At 46.8% G+C, this 21634-nt stretch overlaps 1 protein-coding gene across 1 annotated transcript in view; it reads right to left on the reverse strand.

Annotated features, from left to right (window-relative positions):
* Positions 1-21634, reverse strand: part of galt (galactose-1-phosphate uridylyltransferase) — a 49985-nt gene that overhangs the window by 13047 nt on the left and 15304 nt on the right. Inside the window, exons 7-9 of the mRNA XM_056291178.1 lie at positions 19526-19648; positions 16117-16252; positions 9631-9714 (exon numbers count right to left, since the gene is read on the reverse strand). Coding sequence (XP_056147153.1) covers positions 9631-9714; positions 16117-16252; positions 19526-19648 — 343 coding nt within the window. The remainder of the gene's footprint in view (positions 1-9630; positions 9715-16116; positions 16253-19525; positions 19649-21634) is intronic.

Below are 21634 nucleotides of genomic sequence, written 5' to 3' on the forward strand. Positions count from 1 at the left end.
TCTGTGTCTAGCAGGGCCAACGAGCAGCATCTCAGTTTTATCCGAATTTAAAAGCAGAAAGTTAAGTGACATCCCGTTTTTCACAGCAGGCAAGCATCTACGTTAGTCATCTGAGTATGATCATCAGCCCTTATAGGCACATACAGCTAAGTATCATCAGCATAGCAATGGAAATTAATTCCGTGACTGCGTATAATTTGGCCAAGAGGTGAAATATGAAGATAGAAAAGTAGAGGGCCGAGAACTGAACCCTGAGTTGCGCCATATTTAATTTCAGAGAATTTTGATGTAATACCATTATAGCCGACAAAACATGTTCTTCCCGATAAGTAGGACTTAAGCCAAGAGAGAGCTAATAGACTATAATAGAATACTCTTTACTAGTCATTTTGTACATACATACAAATGAAATGTACCCATCCTAGCTATGTGCATGACCCACAACAATGGTGTATTTTTATAGATTCCACAAAGTTAAGCCAGAAAGCTGTCCTATTACACAATGGCAATGTCCACCCTTCGGTACCCATTGGCTATGCAGTACACATGAAAGAAACCTACAATACCATGGAACTGTTGTTGAAACACATAAAGTACAACAATTATGACTGGAGCATCTGTGGTGATCTAAAAGTGCTGGCGCTGCTACTAGGAATGCAGCTTGGCTATACAAAGTACGGTTGTTTCCTGTGTGAATGGGATAGCCATGTCACATTACATTGAAAAGAGCTGGCTGCTCTGTAAGCATTTCGTTCGAGGGCAGAAAAACGTGGCACATAAACCACTTGTCCACCCAACAAAGATATTTCAGCCTGCTCTTCACATAAAACTCGGATTGATGAACCGTTTTGTGAAAGCAGTGAACAAAGAAGGTGGTGGACTTTGCTATTTGAGACAGATGTTCCCAAGAATAACTGATGCCAAGATGAAGGACGGTATTTTTGTTGGTCCACAAATCAGACAGGTCATCCAATGACCGGGAGTTAGAAGATCTGCTAGTGGGGCCAGAGAAAATAGCATGGAAGGCATGTCAGGATCTTGTTGAGAATTTCCTTGGCAACTACAGAGCACCAAACTACACTGAGCTGCTTGACAACATGCTTAAAGCATACAAAGCCAACATGTCATTGAAAATGTATTTTCTGCATCACACTTGGACTTCTTCCCTGCTGATCTTGGTCCGGTCAGTGAGGAACATGGTGAGAGGTTTCACCAGGACATTGCGACCATGGAAAAGAGGCGTCAGGACAACTGGAATCCATCAATGCTGGCCAACTATTGTTGGACACTGACACGAGAGGCGCCAGATGCCGAGCACAAACGAAAATCAGCTGCAAAACATTTTAAGCCCAGTTGAACGACACAATGTGTCAGCGTCATTATGCGATTAAACATGTTAAATTCAATAAAAGTTATTTTAATGGCTCTCCAAATTCCAACGAGATCCAGCAAATCTGAAGTTAATTTTGTGTTCAGCTTGACATTGTCTGTCATTACCTCTTAATTTTTTTTTTTCAGGAAGCAAAACGTTTGAAAAAAGTTGTCCAGTGTTCTCTCTGCCTTTCTGCCCCCCTACTTACCAGTCTACCCCTCGACCTTCCTGTCCGTTTGTAATCTCACCTGTGTGTCTTTCTTCCAACTTGTCTGTCTCTCTCTACGCCTGTCTGTCTCTCACCCCACCTGTCTTTCTCTCTGTATAGCTCTCCAACTTCCGGTCTCTCTTTTTCCGCTTTCTATTGATCTGTTCTTCAGTCTATCTCTGTATCGACTTGTGTGTCACTTTACCTTCTACTTTGTCCGTCAACCAACTGCGCTCATACTCCCTGTTTACCTGTTTTGTTTTTTTTAAATGTCCCCCCTTTTCTCCCTAATTGTATGCGGCCATTGCCCTACTCTTCCAACCAGTCATGGGGTCTCATTTGTAACCATTGTGTACGCACAAAACGGAGCCTGAAACAGGCGTACGCCACTTCCCACGCAAAACGTTATGATCTATAAAAACAAACTTGACGGGAGAATGTGCACACGTACACTTTCAGTAGGCCTCCTACGCAGTGTTTTATGAATGAGAACCCCGGTCTCTGCTCCGCCCCCCTGCCCATCCGGGGAGGGCTGCAGACTACCACATGCCTCCTCCCATACATGTGGAGTCGCCAGCCGCTTCTTTTCACCCGACAGTGGGGAGTTTCACCAGGGGGATGTAGCGCGTGGGAGGATCACGCTACTCCCCCCCCCCCTCGCCCCGAACAGGCGCCCTGACCGACCAGAGGAGGCGCTAATATAGCGACCAGGACACATACCCACATCCGGCTTCCTCTCTGCAAACATGGCCAATTGTGTCTGTAAGGCCGCCCGACCAATGGAATAGACCGCCACTCACCTGGCGTTTTTATTTCCTGTTCTCCATCCCTCTACTTTACCGCGTCTTCAAGTTATTCCCGCGTCTCGGTGGAACAGACAGGTCATTCAATCCCACGGCCCGGCGGCCTGTCCGGGGCGTCTCCCCGCCTGTCGCCCACTGCCTGCCGGGACAGGCTCCAGCAACCCCGACACCCTGAGAGCAGGAGAAGCGGTTCAGATAATGGAGGGATGGACGGACGGACGGATGATTTTACTTTTTGTCTTTCTGCACGCTAACCCATCTCCCTCTCTGCCCAAAATGCGCCTCATCGACTCCACACGAGCCCCGGTCGTTCACGCGGTAACGGCCGTGTCCTACGTCCGGAAGCTGTCGACGGATAGCGCCGTCTGATTCGCCGCCTCCCTGCGGACTCGCGGCGCGCCTTCTCTCTTAAACGACTTCATCCTGCATTCAAACACAGCTCCGTCCCCCCGCGCTGCCGCTAATAAGCCGGGCTCTAAATAAGAGCCAGCTTCGTCCAAATGAGCTGGAATCAAACGCACACGCAGACGGGGGGGAGACACACAACTCATTATGCAAGCCAGGGCTGTTAGTGAGAGGAAATGCCAGTGTGTTCCCAAGTCAACCTGCCGGTCTGCGTGTTTGTGTGCATGTTAATTTGTGTGTGCACATAGATATGTGTACTCAAGTCGGTGTGTGTGTGTGTGTGTGTGTGTGAGTGTGTGTGCACGTTCGTGTGCATGTGTGTGTGCATGTGTGTGTGCACCTGTATGTGCCTCTTGATGCCCATCTGTGCACATTAAAATGCATGTTCGTGTGCAGGTGTATGTGCTTTAGTGTGTGTGTGTGTGTGTGTGTGTGTGCGTGCGCATGCAGATGTGCCTGTGCATCTCTATGCCCGCCTGTGCACATTAAAGTGTGCGTATCACCGCCCCCCCCTCTGTTATAATCGCTCATTCGTATGCTCGGCAGTTCCTCTTCTCTTACGGCCCCCCTCGACTCAAGGCTAAAACAACTCTATTATCCCGGGAGCGGCGAGAACGTTTACCTCCCGTATAAAACCTGTCTACCATATTTCATTACCCCGACGCAGAGCAGACAGACACGTTAGAACGGCATTCATAGTTTTAACGGGATGAAGAACACGGTACTATTTGGAGACGTAATTAACAAATGAACGTCCTCCATAGGCTTTAGAGGTCACGGCCGCCGCTGCTCTACTTTGGTTAACGGCCAATCTGAATGCTTCCTGACTACAAACAAATAACGTGAATTTCTAACTTAATTTCCACTAATACCTACACCGTTAGCGTGATATTAAAGGCGTGCTGTCATTTAAAGAAGGATTATTTCTGTCTTCATCCTATTAGACAGCTATCCATGCTCTGCTCTAGCTCCACGTAACATCCATCCATCCATCCATCCATTATCCAAACCACTTATCCTGCTCTCAGGGTGGTGGGGATGCTGGAGCCTATCCCAGCAGTCATTGGGCAGCAGGTGGGGAGACACCCTGGACAGGCCGCCAGGCCATCACAGGGCCCACACAGACACAGACACACACACAGACACACACACATTCACAACAAGGGAACATTTAGTACCTGACCTCCATGTCTCTGGACTGTGGGAGGAAACCCACGCAGACACGGGGAGAACATGCAAACTCCACACAGAGGACGACCCGGGACGACCCCCGAGGTTGGACTACCCCGGGGCTCGAACCCGGGACCTTCTTGCTGTGAGGCGACCGCGCTAACCTCTGCGCCACCGTGCCGCCCTCCATCTAACAACTGTGGTTTTGTGTTTTCACATCAACCCACATTTTCTTCTCTTTCCTGGGAAACACAGTTTTGTATTGCTTGAGTCATCATGTACTCGTGGCTGTGCATGAAATTTAAAAATGATAATATTGAAAAAAATCCATCTGCACAACCCCCCTTTGCTGATCCCATCTATCAAGTATGATTAGGGGGAAAAAATGTTCAATTTTGCATGGCTGATCTCTTCCATGAACCTATTTTCCTTCATTTCAAGGAAGTAGGGATTTCGGGTTCAAACAAATATACAACAAAGTGCACGGGGGGGGGGGAAATATTATCGGTAAGCCATTTCAGCTTTTCTTTAAACCACTTGATTCTCAGCATCAAAGGCACATGAAGCCTCCATGAAACCCTTCCCTGATCCATCTACTTTCCTTCGCCTGACCTAAGTTTTAGAACAGATGCCGAATACAAAAACCCAGACACTCGACATGCACAAGCCAGTGCATTCTTACTGCTGGTCCCAAGGCTGGATGAATGGGGAGGGTTGTGTCAGGAAGGGCATAAAACCGTTGCCGAATCAAACATGCAGATCATAAATCAGATTTCCTTACCGGATCAGTTGAGGCTCGGGTTACCAACCACCGCCATCAGTACTGTTGGCCAGCACGGTGCCGGTGGAAACTATGCTACTGCTGGGCGAAGGAGAAAGAGGGGGAAGGCATGTCCAGAGGCAGCAGGAGAGGAGGATGGGTAGGAGTGTGGAGGTGTTAGTCGGAACTCTGAATGTTGGCACTGTGACTGGTAAAGGGAGAGAACTGGCTGACATGATGGAGAATGAGTTGGATGACGTGGTAGAGAGTGTACCCGAGGAGGAGAGAGTGGTGATTGGAGCAGACTTCTATGGGCCTTTTGGTGAAGGGAACAGAGGTGAGGAGGAGGTGAGGATGGGTAGGAGTGTGGAGGTGTTAGTCGGAACTCTGAATGTTGGCACTATGACTGGTAAAGGGAGAGAACTGGCTGACATGATGGAGAATGAGTTGGATGACGTGGTAGAGAGTGTACCCGAGGAGGAGAGAGTGGTGATTGGAGCAGACTTCTATGGGCCTTTTGGTGAAGGGAACAGAGGTGAGGAGGAGGTGAGAGGTAGGTATGATGTCGAGGAAAGGAAGGTGGAAAAGACAGATAGTGGTGCATGGACACTGCTGTGGTGAATACATAGTTCAAGAAAAAGGAGGAACACAGGGTCACATATAAGAGTGGAGGAAGGTGCACCCAGGCGGACTTTATCTCACGCAGGAGGGGCGATCTGAAAGAGATCGGAGACTGCATGGTGGTGACGGGAGAACAGCTTTGGGTGGTGGTCTGCAGCATGGCTTTGGAGATCAAGAAGAGGAAGCGAGTGAAGGCAGAGCCAAGGATCAAATGGCGGGAAGTTGAAGAAGGAAGGCTGTTGTGTGGAGTTCAGGGAGGAGCTAATGTAGGCACTGGGTGGCACTGGGCAACTACTGCAGAAATTGTGAGGGAGGCAGCAGGGAAGGTACTTGGTGTGTCATCTGGACAGAGGAAGGAAGACAAGGAGACTTGGTGGTGGAATGAGGAAGTACAGGAAGCATGCAGAAGAAGAGGTTGGTGAAGAAGTGGGATAGTCAGAGAGATGGGTAAAGTAGAAACTTCCCTCAGAGCTCAGGGATGCTCTGATACTGAAGAAAGGGGACAAGGTGGTGATGACTCCTGTCATCAACAGGCAAAGTCCTCGCTCGTGTCCTCACAAACTGACGGCTACCACTGGCTGAGGAAGTATTCCCAGAAACTCAGTGTGGCTTCCGCCCGTCCAGACGTACAACAGGCATGATATTTACAGCCCACCATCTCCAGGAAAAATGCCGCGAATGCGAGAGGGGGGAAGCGGAGGGTACCGGCGTGACCAAGAGGTTGGGGAAAGGGGGGTTAGGAAAGTGTAAAAAGGGAGAGAAGTAGAGAAGTGATGGATATGGCAGTTAGAGGAAGAGATAGAAAGAAATAAGTGATAGAGGGATTGGGGAATGATGGGGGTGAATGAGATGCTAAGTCATCATGAGGACTCTGCTGCATCTTAAATCCCCTATCTCTCGCTCTTCTCTTCCTCTCTTTCTCCTCATCCTTTCATTCATAGGCTTCACTCCTCTCCCCCCTCCCCCTGAAGACGAGTCTATTCACTTCTCTCCGTCATCTCTGAGGATTTCCAGTCATTTCTGATGCTGGCAGGTAGACACACTGGCGTATTACCCTGCAACAGCACCGAGTCATCATGTAAGATTAAACAGCTTGTCATGTCGGCGGCGAGCTCTCCGGAGAGGCTTCTGTCTGTAGCACTTCTGTCTACGCAGTAGTAGCAGTAAAATTCTTCTTTTTTTGGGGGGGGGGGGGGTTAATGAAACAAAACATTTATGTTGGGGCTCTAGAATTAAACAAATTTAAAAAAAAAAACACCTTCAATTTTGGAGACAAGGGGAGTCCGGGTAGCGTGGCGGTCTATTCTGTTGCCTACCAACACGGGGATCGCCGGTTCGACTCCCCGCGTTACCTCCATCTTGGTCGGGCGTCCCCTACAGACACAATTGGGCACGTCTGTGGGTGTGTATGTGTCCTGGTCGCTGCACTAGCGCCTCCTCTGGTCGGTCGGGGTGTCTCTTGGGGGAGGGGGCTGGGGGGAATAGCGTGACCCCCCCCACGCGCTGCGTCCCCCTGGGGAAACTCCTCACTGTCAGGTGAAAAGAAGCGGCTGGCGACTCCACATGCATGGGAGGAGGCACGTGGTAGTCTGCAGCCCTCCCTGGACCGGCAGAGGGGGGTGGAGCAGTGACGGCTCGGAAGAGTGGGGTAATTGGCCGGAACAATTGGGGAGAAAAAGGGAAGGGGGGGGGATCCTGGAGAGAAAAGTCTAGAAAGACGTCAGTGCCCTGCATTGGGTCGACTTCTCCTTCTTTTTTCTCCTTTAACCTCTGCTGTCGGCAGGCTGGGCATTCAACACGGGACTCGCTTGCCCAACGGGCCTCATCCGTCATCGTTCATCGTCCTTCATACGTACGACCAAATTTGCTCTTACACTCCCATGGAATTTTTAGCCCTGCAATTTGTCTCAGAGACCAGGGTAGACCCCGGGTAACCCCTGAATTCACACACCGCCTGGCGAACACTGACGCCTTTGCGAGGCTGAGTGATTGCTCGTTGCCAGAGGTGGACAACAGAAGTCAGGGGGAAGGAATTACAAATAACCATCAGGCTTGGCTGCTGACTGCCTGACAGTCTTGGGAACTGGTGAAATCCCACGGGTGTGTAGGAACCAATTTGGACGTCTGAACGACTGATGAATGAGGCCCCACGTGGCCTAGACAGAGTTAACCTGCAGGTGACGTTCGGCTTCTCCACCTGCAGAGGCCATCTTTATTAATTATCGAGACCCGCTTACAATAAATCCATCCGCCGGAGGATCTGTGGGATGACAAACAGTTCTGGGTTATTGTAATCCCCCTCCCCCCCCTCCTTTTTCTCCCCAATTGAATTCGGTCAATTACCCCACTCTGCCGACCCATCCCGGACGCTGCTCCACCCAGACTACCACATGCCTCCTCCCGTACATGTGGAGTCGCCAGGCGCTTCTTTTCACCCGACAGTGAGGAGTTTCACCAGGGGGACGTAGCGCGTGGGAAGATCACGCTATTCCCACCAGTTCCCCCGAACAGGCGCCTCGACCGACCAGAGGAGGCGCTAATGCAGGCAAGAGACTAGACCGCCACGCCAACAAACTTAGGACAAAAGTTACTGCTCGCAGTGTGTATGTGCATGTGATGTGTCCACCGGTGTGTGTCGAGTGTCCACCTGTGACCGCATCAGATTCATCCGGATAAATTCTGGCGTCTGAGATCCGCGACTTACCGTAGTGCCTCCGAGCAGCAGACAGGATCTGTAGCCACCCACGGGCCACGCCGTCATGCAGACACCCCGTGACCAACAGAGCGGCCGGGGCCATAAGAACCGCGACCCCAGAAGAACACCGAGCCCACAGGGGGGCCAGGGGCCCACAGAGCAACAGCGCCGCCCAACCCGAGGAGCACAGACCAACACACCAATGCACCGCCGGGACCCCCACCCAGCAGGCGGGGGGGGGGCATACTTATCCACGCCCGATATATGGATGAGGCCTGGTGTGCTGCCGCCAAGTAGACGCCCCTGCCTCCAACCGCACGGAACAAGCCAACACCCGTGTAGCCAAATACACTCAGCCAAAGTCAATCGACAGCGACCCCCCCCCTCCACCCCCGCCATAGAAAAGCCACAGAGCAGGAACAAGTCCAACAGCCACTCCCTGAACTGCAGCCCACGCCCATGACAACAAAGCGCCCCCTAGGGGCCCCAGAGAGCACCTGGCAGCGCTCGCCACAGCCCTGCCGGAACGCAGCAGAAAGGGCCCTAGCACGGAGGACAGAGCGATCCACCTGGGCAGGGAGACCTCCCAGCTGACCGTCCCCCCATCGGTCGACTTTCCCATAGGAAACCACAGACACCACGGGTCTTCAGTCTTCAGACTCAGGAGGTCACTTAGATGAGTGATGGACAGGTCTGTCGATAAAGGTTGTGTCCAGATGGACCGATCCAACTTTCTCTGCGGTTCCTACCTGGATTACTGAGCATGCATGGAGACACGGGAGGGGTCTTCTGCCTCTCTGGTGGACACACGGTCTAATATTTACTGAAATCACCAAAACCCTCATAACACAAGTAACACTACTCATCCGTTACACGGTGTCCTCGTTTACCAAGCAGCTTTCTAATCCATCCATCCACCTAGTCACCCATCTACCCATCTGTCCATCATCCATCCACTGTTCCATCCATCCGGTCATAGCTGACCTGATCCTTAAATCCATCCATCCATCCATCCATCCATCCATCCATCCATCCATCCATCCATCCATCCATCCATCCATCCATCCATCCAGTCATAGCTGACCTGATCCTTAAATCCACCCATCCATCCATCCATCCATCCATCCATCCATCCATCCATCCATCCATCCATCCATCCATCCATCCATCCATCCATCCATCCATCCAATCATAGCTGACCTGATCCTCAAATCCATCCATCCATCCATCCATTACTGACCCTTCATATATTCATCCATCTATCAGTTAACTATCACTCACCCATTCATTCATCAGCCTGTGCATTCATCCGCCAATCTATCCATCCATCACTGACCCATCCATCAATCCATCATCAACCTTTCATCTGTCCATCCATCCATCTATTCAACCATCAATCAATCAAACTTTATTGATATAAAACACTTAAAAGTGAGAGACATGGCAAGCATAACCTATATATAGGATAACAGTGTGTGTGTGTGTGTGTGTGTGTGTGTGTGTGTGTGTGTAGACCAGTGTACAGGGTACAGACCCGGGTGAGGGTGAGGGTGAGGGTGGGGGTAAAAACACCTTGACCAGCTCTCTCGGTCTTACCGTGCCATCCCATGGAGTAGGGAAAGGAGGCTTCAAACAGGTTGTCGTACCTGGTCAGCAGGCGTTTCATGATGGCCGCTAGATCTAAACAACACAACATGTAATCACGATATTAAACACCACAACATGTAATCACAATATTAAACAACACAACATGTAATTATGATATTAAACAACACAACATGTAATCACAATATTAAACACCACAACATGTAATCACGATATTAAACAACACAACATGTAATCATGATATTAAACACCCTAACATGTAATCATGATATTAAACAACACAACATGTAATCATGATATTAAACACCACAACATGTAATCATGATATTAAACACCACAACATGTAATCATGATATTAAACACCACAACATGTAATCACGATATTAAACACCACAACATGTAATCACGATATTAAACAACACAACATGTAATCATGATATTAAACACCACAACATGTAATCACGATATTAAACAACACAACATGTAATCACAATATTAAACAACACAACATGTAATTATGATATTAAACAACACAACATGTAATCACGATATTAAACACCACAACATGTAATCACGATATTAAACACCACAACATGTAATTATGATATTAAACACCACAACATGTAATCACGATATTAAACAACACAACATGTAATCATGATATTAAACACCACAACATGTAATCATGATATTAAACAACACAACATGTAATCACGATATTAAACAACACAACATGTAATCACGATATTAAACAACACAACATGTAATCACGATATTAAACACCACAACATGTAATCATGATATTAAACACCACAACATGTAATCACGATATTAAACACCACAACATGTAATCATGATATTAAACACCACAACATGTAATCACGATATTAAACAACACAACATGTAATCATGATATTAAACACCACAACATGTAATCACGATATTAAACACCACAACATGTAATTATGATATTAAACACCACAACATGTAATCACGATATTAAACAACACAACATGTAATCACGATATTAAAGAACACAACATGTAATCATGATATTAAACACCACAACATGTAATCATGATATTAAACACCACAACATGTAATTATGATATTAAACACCACAACATGTAATCACGATATTAAACACCACAACATGTAATCATGATATTAAACACCACAACATGTAATCATGATATTAAACACCACAACATGTAATCATGATGTTAAACAACACAACATGTAATCACGATATTAAACAACACAACATGTAATCACGATATTAAACAACACAACATGTAATCACGATATTAAACACCACAACATGTAATCATGATATTAAACACCACAACATGTAATCACGATATTAAACAACACAACATGTAATCATGATATTAAACACCACAACATGTAATCACGATATTAAACAACACAACATGTAATCATGATATTAAACACCACAACATGTAATCACGATATTAAACACCACAACATGTAATTATGATATTAAACACCACAACATGTAATCACGATATTAAACAACACAACATGTAATCACGATATTAAAGAACACAACATGTAATCATGATATTAAACACCACAACATGTAATCATGATATTAAACACCACAACATGTAATCATGATATTAAACAACACAACATGTAATCACGATATTAAACAACACAACATGTAATCACGATATTAAACAACACAACATGTAATCACGATATTAAACACCACAACATGTAATCATGATATTAAACACCACAACATGTAATCACGATATTAAACACCACAACATGTAATCATGATATTAAACACCACAACATGTAATCACGATATTAAACAACACAACATGTAATCATGATATTAAACACCACAACATGTAATCACGATATTAAACACCACAACATGTAATTATGATATTAAACACCACAACATGTAATCACGATATTAAACAACACAACATGTAATCACGATATTAAAGAACACAACATGTAATCATGATATTAAACACCACTAGTTGTGAATAAGAACACAACATACACCGAAAAAACACATCCAAGCACAAACACACAACTACACTAATTCACAATGTCACAAAAACACACACATTCACTCACTCTTACACAGACACACACAAACTTCAAAAACCACATCCAAGGATGTCGGGTGGTGAAGGACAGGGAAGGTGGTGAAGGACAGGGAAGGTGGTGGAGGGGGGGGGGAGTGGTGGGAATGAGGCCCTGTCCCGGCCCTCTTTCAAACTGTGAGTGCTCCCCCACATCCTTGGATGTGGGTTTTGAAGTGTATGTTTTTGGGGATTAGCACCACAGCAGGTTTCCTTTTTGGGAAGGCGCATCCAAGTCCTCCATTCCAACAGACACACAAACATTAGAGCCCGGCCGATACAGGAGTTTGGCTGATACCGATTTCGATATTTGAGGATTTAAAAACCCGATAATGACATATGGATAGTGACATATGGATAGTGACATATGGATAGTGACATATGGATAATGATATATGGATAATGATATATGGATAATGATATATGGATAGTGACATATGGATAGTGATATGTGGATAGTGATATATGGATAATGATATATGGATAATGATATATGGATAATGATATATGGATAGTGATATATGGATAGTGACATATGGATAGTGATATATGGATAATGATATATGGATAATGATATATGGATAATGATATATGGATAGTGATATATGGATAGTGATATATGGATAGTGATATATGGATAATGATATATGGATAGTGATATATGGATAGTGATATATGGATAATGATATATGGATAATGACATATGGATAGTGACATATGGATAGTGATATATGGATAGTGATATATGGATAATGATATATGGATAATGATATATGGATAGTGATATATGGATAATGATATATGGATAGTGATATATGGATAGTGACATATGGATAGTGATATATGGATAGTGATATATGGATAGTGATATATCGATAATGATATACCAATAATGATATATCGATATGATATATCGGCCGATATTCTTTTCTTTTTTTCCCAGAAACACATAACAAACATTTTTTCCTAAAATGTGTTGTGTGTAGTTATTTGTGAGTCCTCGGCTTGATAACATGATAACAAGATATAATGCAGTTTAAAATAAACGTAGTTTTATTGTCATAACTGGTACCGTCTCCCACTCTCCAATGTCTTTGCTCCAGTTGATCAGCTAACAGAGGTAACGGCTGCTCATAAACAGGCTGCTGCGGTGCTGCCCGGCTCATACACAGCCTGCTGCGGTGCTGCCCGGCCCATACACAGTCTGCTGCGGTGCTGCCCGGCCCATACACAGTCTGCTGCGGTGCTGCCCGGCCCATACACAGCCTGCTGCGGTGCTGCGCGGCCCATACACAGTCTGCTGCGATGCTGCCCGGCCCATACACAGTCTGCTGCGGTGCTGCCCGGCCCATACACAGTACTGCCCGGCCCATACACAGTCTGCTGCGGTGCTGCCCGGCCCATACACAGTACTGCCCGGCCCATACACAGCCTGCTGCGGTGCTGTCCGGCCCATACATAATCTGCTGCGGTGCTGCCCGGCCCAGTCCACCCCAACAAGAGGAGGAAGCATCAAAACTCCCCGACGACCCCGGCTTCTCACGCCACAGATGTCCCTCTCCTCCTGTCGTCTCCAATCTGGAGGGCGCTCCGGCTGGCCCTCGGCCTCCGACCCACCTGCTCCATGGAGCGTTGCACACAGCTGTGGCATCCAGCGGTGACATCCTCTGCAGCGCCGTCTTGCCAGCTGAGACTGGATTAGCTCTGCTGCTCCGGACGCTGCTCCAACTAACGTGGCCGTTATTGGAGCTATGGCGGAGTCGTCCTGGCTAAGACGTTAAACTGCAACCGCCGGGTCGTTCGGCGACTAAACCGGCAGCCCCACTTTAACCCTGAGGAGGGTGGGTGGACACCCAGCAGGACTACAAACAAAACCTGGCAAAGGGCAGATGAGTTCCTCTGTGAACCAACGGTCATCATACCTTGAGAGGACATAGGGACCACCAGGTACTCCCCCTACTGGAACACAATGGTGACCCAACCTGTTGAGGCGTCAGCTGTGCTCCTACGACCTCAATAGGTTACGAAACTGACGATGATGATGATGATGATGATGATAATGACGATGAGTGGAGTTGCAAACTATGCAACGATAATGTTCTGTCTCTGTGGTTTTTTGTTTTTGTTTTTTGATTTTCATTTCTTGACCAATATTTACACCAATACCAGTTTATCTACATGAGCTCATATCAGCTGATAATAACGGCACGCCGATGTACCAGCTGGGCTCTTGCAAACATACACACACCCAAACAACCACCACAAAGACCCACGTAGTCACCAGGGGTGGGACGAGTCACAGAGCTCCCAGTTCGATACGTCTCATGATCCAGGGCTCATGATCTGGATTCAGTACGATCTGGATTCAGTCTCATGATCTGGATTCAGTACGATCTGGATTCAGTCTCATGATCTGGATTCAGTACGATCTGGATTCAGCCTCATGATGTGGATTCAGTACGATCTGGATTCAGCCTCATGATGTGGATTCAGTACGATCTGGATTCAGTCTCATGATGTGGGTTCAGTACGATCTGGATTCAGCCTCATGATCTGGATTCAGTACGATCTGGATTCAGCCTCATGATGTGGATTCAGTACGATCTGGATTCAGCCTCATGATGTGGATTCAGTACGATCTGGATTCAGTCTCATGATCTGGATTCAGTACGATCTGGATTCAGTCTCATGATGTGGATTCAGTACGATCTGGATTCAGTCTCATGATGTGGATTCAGTACGATCTGGATTCAGCCTCATGATGTGGATTCAGTACGATCTGGATTCAGCCTCATGATGTGGATTCAGTACGATCTGGATTCAGTCTCATGATGTGGATTCAGTACGATCTGGATTCAGTCTCATGATGTGGATTCAGTACGATCTGGATTCAGCCTCATGATCTGGATTCAGTACGATCTGGATTCAGCCTCATGATGTGGATTCAGTACGATCTGGATTCAGTCTCATGATATGGATTCAGTACGATCTGGATTCAGTCTCATGATGTGGATTCAGTACGATCTGGATTCAGTCTCATGATCTGGATTCAGTATGATCTGGATTCAGCCTCATGATGTGGATTCAGTACGATCTGGATTCAGCCTCATGATCTGGATTCAGTACGATCTGGATTCAGCCTCATGATGTGGATTCAGTACGATCTGGATTCAGCCTCATGATCTGGATTCAGTACGATCTGGATTCAGTCTCATGGTGTGGATTCAGTACAATCCAGTGGACGTCTTGGTAAGCGAGAGACAAAACACCACTGCAGTTCTACTTGTCATTTATTGTAAGAATCAGGCCCAACATTTCTGCATTACCACGCCACGTATTCAAACGTACCGCAAATGCAAAAGTGCCAACAAAATGTTGTGCCGTCTTTTCTTGTTGTGCAACACAGCTGCCTTACTTTAAAACTTTAGAAACTACGAGAACGACCAAGGCGGCCATTTTGGATTTTCAAAGTTTAACAACTTTGTGAAAATAAAAAGATACAGACCTGCCGCCCCCTGGATGCTCCTAAAACTGCATATAAGTGTATTAAAACGAGTTTTAGATCAGTTGCACAAATAAAGTTATGATAAAATCTACCTGAAACGACCATGAGCGGTCAACATGACCATGCTTAATTTGCGCGTCATGTCAGTATTCATGACGTGTGTTGTTCGCGTCATTTCCTTCACAACGTTCAGTTCTTTCTGTACAAGTCACGTGTTATAGGCCTTGTTAGGCTTGTTAGATCAGCAACATGTGTTTTCCGTTGTGTTTTTCAGGTAATATGTCCAACATGTGTGGGTACCGCCGCCGTCTCAGACGAACCATGACGACCACCGAGGCGTCGCAGTATTTAAAGGCGTTGGACAGCGGCCAGTTTAAATTGTTTGAAAAATAGTATTGTAACGATCACGGACGTGTAGACCCGCTAGCCCGTTGGCTAACAAGGGGCCCTTTAGGTGACTACTTCACGGAGTCGTCCGTGGTGCGGGAGACCCGGGTTCGCGCCCTGGCTGCAGCACATTCCCGGCTGCCCCCTGAATTCGCTGCAGTATTCAAGTTGTTACAATGTTAATGTTGGTGTCAGTCGTTTCCTAACAGACACACTAACGTGTGTAATGCGTTAACATCTCAACTGGGTGTTTATCTTGACAGAGTATAGAGTTTACAAACCGGCGGCCAGTAGGCAGGACTGAAATCCCGGTTGTTCCAGTAACACACGATCTCGTGAAATGGGGAGCGTCTCGAACCCTGAGGACTGTATCGAATGATTCGGGATTCGATCCAGCATCGTCCCACCCCTAAATTAGTCACACATATACCCATATACTCTCTCTCTCTCTCTTACCCTCTCTCTCTTTGGTGGTCAGGTCACTGAGCCTGAGGACATGTCGTTGTCGTGGTAACAACAGTGTCTGGAAGGGCCATGTGGCCCAGTATGGAACCACTGCTAACCAATGAGAACTCTCCACTACAACACGCTCCTAGAGAGAGGGAGAGAGAGAGTGCGACAGAGAGAGAGAGAGAGAGTGATATGGGAAAGAGCGAGAGTGAGAAAGTGGGAGAGAGAGAGCAAGAGAGAGAGAGTTTTAAACTTTGAATAAAATCTTTATTTTGCACGGTACGAATACAGGATCTTTGTCTCAACACAGTAAATGACATGTATACACAATAAACACTTCACACTCATCACCTCATCACACTAAAACACACTGTTATGTACTAATTACATCAGGCACTCACTTAAAAACACCGATTATTAACTCCTCATGACATCACTGTAACAAAACTGCTGAACAAAGGTCCTCACACTTTTAAAGTCTTTATGAAATCTAAAATCCATCCATAACCCTTCTGACCTGTAGCCAGCCCCAAAATAAAGACACCTTCAGACCTGTAGCCAGCCCGAAAATAAAGACACCTTCAGACCTGTAGCCAGCCCCAGAATAAAGACACCTTCAGACCTGTAGCCAGCCCCAAAATAAAGACACCTTCAGACCTGTAGCCAGCCCCAAAATAAAGACACCTTCAGACCTGTAACCAGCCCCAAAATAAAGACACCTTCAGACCTGTAGCCAGCCCCAAAATAAAGACACCTTCAGACCTGTAGCCAGCCCCAAAATAAAGACACCTTCAGACCTGTAGCTAGCCCCAAAATAAAGACACCTTCAGGCCTGTAGCCAGCCCCAAAATAAAGACACCTTCAGACCTGTAGCCAGCCCCAAAATAAAGACACCTTCAGACCTGTAGCTAGCCCCAAAATAAAGACACCTTCAGACCTGTAGCCAGCCCCAAAATAAAGACACCTTCAGACCTGTAACCAGCCCCAAAATAAAGACACCTTCAAGCCTGTAACCAGCCCCAAAATAAAGACACCTTCAGACCTGTAGCTAGCCCCAAAATAAAGACACCTTCAGACCTGTAGCTAGCCCCAGAATAAAGACACCTTCAGACCTGTAGCCAGCCCCAAAATAAAGACACCTTCAGACCTGTAACCAGCCCCAAAATAAAGACACCTTCAGACCTGTAGCCAGCCCCAAAATAAAGACACCTTCAGACCTGTAGCCAGCCCCAGAATAAAGACACCTTCAGACCTGTAGCTAGCCCCAGAATAAAGACACCTTCAGACCTGTAGCCAGCCCCAAAATAAAGACACCTTCAGACCTGTAGCTAGCCCCAAAATAAAGACACCTTCAGGCCTGTAGCCAGCCCCAAAATAAAGACACCTTCAGACCTGTAGCCAGCCCCAAAATAAAGACACCTTCAAGCCTGTAACCAGCCCCAAAATAAAGACACCTTCAGACCTGTAACCAGCCCCAAAATAAAGACACCTTCAAGCCTGTAACCAGCCCCAAAATAAAGACACCTTCAGACCTGTAGCTAGCCCCAAAATAAAGACACCTTCAGACCTGTAGCTAGCCCCAAAATAAAGACACCTTCAGACCTGTAGCCAGCCCCAAAATGAAAACACCTTTAGACCTGTAGCCAGCCCCAAAATGAAAACCCCTTTAGACCTGTAGCCAGCCCCAAAATGAAAACCCCTTTAGACCTGTAGCCAGCCCCAAAATGAAAACATTGGCAGGCGCTTCAGGTCCATCAGATCCAAAACCAGCAGATTCTCCAACAGCTTTTTCCCAAACGCAACAATCGCACTAAACAAACATAGTTAAACCCTCTCACAGCCACCTCTCGCACTTTACTGCCTGCACTTTATCCCATTGCTGCTCCTTTATTAATCTTGTCTCGCTATTGTGTGCTCTATTCCACTGCTGTTTTATCCCACTGCTTTTTTTTAACCATTCTTGTCTTTTTAATGTGTGCTTTTTATTTATTTTATTGTTGCACCACAGTGGAGTTGTACTCACAGTTTCGTTGTATTGAAACGTACGATGACAATAAAGGCTTTCAATTCAATTCAAACACACCCATCATCCAAAATCTCTCCCTTAATCCCCCTCCTCTGGAGTATGTGCGGGACTGAACTGTCAGGAGACAGCAGAGCAGAGCACGGTGGATCTAGAGGAGCAAACCTCGATAATAAATCCTGCTACTCCTGCGGGTAGCAGTGGTCCTAGCTAGCTGCATCCGTGAACAGACTGATGTTGTGGACCGGGACCGGGGGACATCGTCAGCAGGGGACATCGTGGCTCTGCAGATGATCAACGCATCTTTTTAACAGTGGGAAGGCACGAAACCTCCAGTTAGCGGAGAACCATAGGACTGCATGTGGGGTAGCGCCCCCTGCTTTAAACAAACATGCGCAACCGAAACCCTATTGGGGTGTCCTGACGGACGACCTAGGTGAGCTGAGGTGAGGTGAGGTGAGGAGGTGAGGAGGAGGTGAGTGAAGGGGAGGGGAGGTGAGGGGAGTTGTGGAGGAGGTGAGGTGTGGTGAAGTGAGGTGAGGAGGTGAGGAGGAGGTGAGGGGAGGGGAGGTGATGTCAGGTGAGGTGAGGAAGAGGTGAGGTGAGGAGGAGGTGAAGGGGAGGTGAGGTGAGGTGAGGTGATGTGAGGAGGAGGTGAGGGGGAGATGAGGTGAAGTGAGGTGAGGGGAGGGGAGGTGAGGTGATGTGAGGAGGAGGTGAGGGGGAGATGAGGTGAGGTGAGGGGAGGGGAGGTGAGGTGATGTGAGGAGGAGGTGAGAGGGAGATGAGGTGAGGAGGAGGTGAATTAACCAAGTAATCTTTGCAATATTTGGACACCTGCATGTTCACCACCAGTTTGTGTACATTATCAATTAGACAAACTTGTCTGTTCCTCATCGATCACACACACAAACACACAAACACACACACAAACTCACACACACAAACACACAAACACACACACAAACTCTCTCACACACACACAAACTCACACACACACAAACTCACACACAAACTCTCTCACACACACACACAAACTCACACACACAAACACACAAACTCACACACTCACACACACACAAACACACAAACACACACACAAACACTCACACACACACACACACACAAACACACACACACAAACTCACATACACACACACAAACACACACACAAACTCACACACACACAAACTCACACACATACAAACACACACTCTCACTCTTTCAATTTTCCTCTTTATCTCTCTGATGGACACTTAGAAAGCACCGGGCCTTAATCCACTGAATTCTGATCAGTGTGTGTGTGTGTGTGTGTGTGTGTGTGTGTGTGTGTGTGTGTGTGTGTGTGTGTGTGTGTGTGTGGGTGTGTGTGTGTGTGTGTGTCAGTCACACCTTTCTCTCGGCCTCTTGGCTGGCGTACCGCAGCAGCAGAGGTTCTCCATGTTTCTGGTAGTAGGCTCTTTGGCAGCGGTCTGACAGAGCCGGCTCATTGGGTAAGAAGTTACTTGCCCACACCTGTGACATCACAGGAAGCAGGAAGAGGAGGACGGGGGGAAATGGGACACACCATGAGAAAACGGAAGGTAATCATGTCTCTGGCAATGAAAGGTCATTGGAGAACTAAATCTATGTTATTGAACAAATATACTTAAAAATGATAAAAAGAATAATAATATAAAAGAATGATAATGAGAAGACAGGAAGGACACAACAGAGGACCACATGCCTTCACAGATAATTATCCATTCTGGGTAAGATAAAATGTTTAAACCTTTGACTGGACAGAAGTTCCCAGACTGAAACAGGTCAGATGATACACTTCCAGACACGTTAACCACTACAGAAAGAACCAGACCTAGTTTCTGAAATATCAAGAAACATGTTTGCTGGCAGCCGTACCAACAGGGCTCTGCCGCGCAACAGAAGCTAAGCAGGTGTGGGCTTGGCAGGTACTGGGATGGGAGACCTTCCGGGAAAATGAGTTGCTGCTGGAAGTGGTGTTGGTGGGCCAGTAGGGGGCAGTCTTCCCTCTGGTCCTAATAAGTAAGTGTCCTAATGGGGTTTTGGATTTTGGAGTAATGTGTTATATAAGTTGTATGCTTTAAAATTGTGGGTTCATTTGCATCACCATGAAAGAGTTTTTTAAAATACAAATTCTCTCACTCGTTGTACCCCCAAAGCTCATGCTGTGTCTGTCATCATCACCTCCTCCTCCTGCTCCTCTTAGTGAAGATCTAACACACCCTGTCTGGGTGTACAGCATGGTGACAGCTCTCTCTAGCTCTCTCTCTTTCTCTCTCTCTCTGTCGCTCTCTTTCTCTCTCTTGCTCTTTCTCTCGTTCTCTTGCTCTGTCTCGCTCTCTCTCTCTGTCTGTCTCTCTGTCTCTCTTTCTGTCTGTCTCTCTGTCTGTCTCTCTCTCTATGTCTCTGTCTGTCTCTCTCTCTGCCTCTCAGTCTGTCTCTCTCTCTATGTCTCAGTCTGTCTCTCTCTCTATGTCTCAGTCTGTCTCTCTCTCTATGTCTCTGTCTGTCTCTCTCTCTATGTCTCAGTCTGTCTCTCTCTCTATGTCTCAGTCTGTCTCTCTCTCTATGTCTCAGTCTGTCTCTCTCTCTATGTCTCTGTCTGTCTGTCTGTCTGTCTGTCTCTCTTTCTGTCTGTCTCTCTCTCTGCCTTTCAGTCTGTCTCTCTCTCTATGTCTCTCAGTCTGTCTCTCTCTCTACGTGTCTGTCTGTCTGTCTGTCTGTCTGTCTGTCTGTCTGTCTGTCTGTCTGTCTGTCTGTCTGCCTCTCAGTCTGTCTCTCTCTCTATGTCTCTGTCTGTCTGTCTGTCTGTCTGTCTGTCTGTCATTGTGTGTCTCTCTCACTCTCTCTCTCTGGAGCTGTTTGCCACCTCACCTCCACTTGATCAAAACTCACACATGCACGGGGAGGCGTCCACATAGACACACAGGAGCAGACAGACAGGTGTGCACTAGAATGCAGACGCACACTCCAACACCCACGTGCACGTGGGTGTTGGAGTGTGCACATAGCCGTTGGCGTTTTTTTTTTTTAAATTTGAGGCGTCAACGGGGTTCACGGCTGATGGTGAAAAGAGGAGAGAACAAATGAAGAAGCAGAGAGGTGATTTACCTGTTGGAAACTATTGGGGGAAAAAACTACATGTCATCCAGAACCTTACAGAGGATGCTGAAGGTCATGTCTTGGAAGTGGAAATCTGACCAGTGTGAGAGACAGTACTGGACCTGTCTTATAGAGAACCGGACCAGTGTGAGAGACAGTACTGGACCTGTCTTATAGAGAACCGGACCAGTGTGAGAGACAGTACTGGACCTGTCTTATAGAGAATCTGAACAGAGTGACAGACAGTACTGGACCTGTCTTATAGAGAACCGGATCAGTGTGAGAGACAGTAATGGACCCGTCTTATAGAGAATCTGACCAGGGTGACAGACAGTACTGGACCTGTCTTATAGAGAACCGGACCAGTGTGAGAGACAG

The sequence above is a fragment of the Lampris incognitus genome, chromosome 12, assembly GCF_029633865.1.
Source record: "Lampris incognitus isolate fLamInc1 chromosome 12, fLamInc1.hap2, whole genome shotgun sequence".
In the NCBI taxonomy this organism is placed as follows: domain Eukaryota; kingdom Metazoa; phylum Chordata; class Actinopteri; order Lampriformes; family Lampridae; genus Lampris; species Lampris incognitus.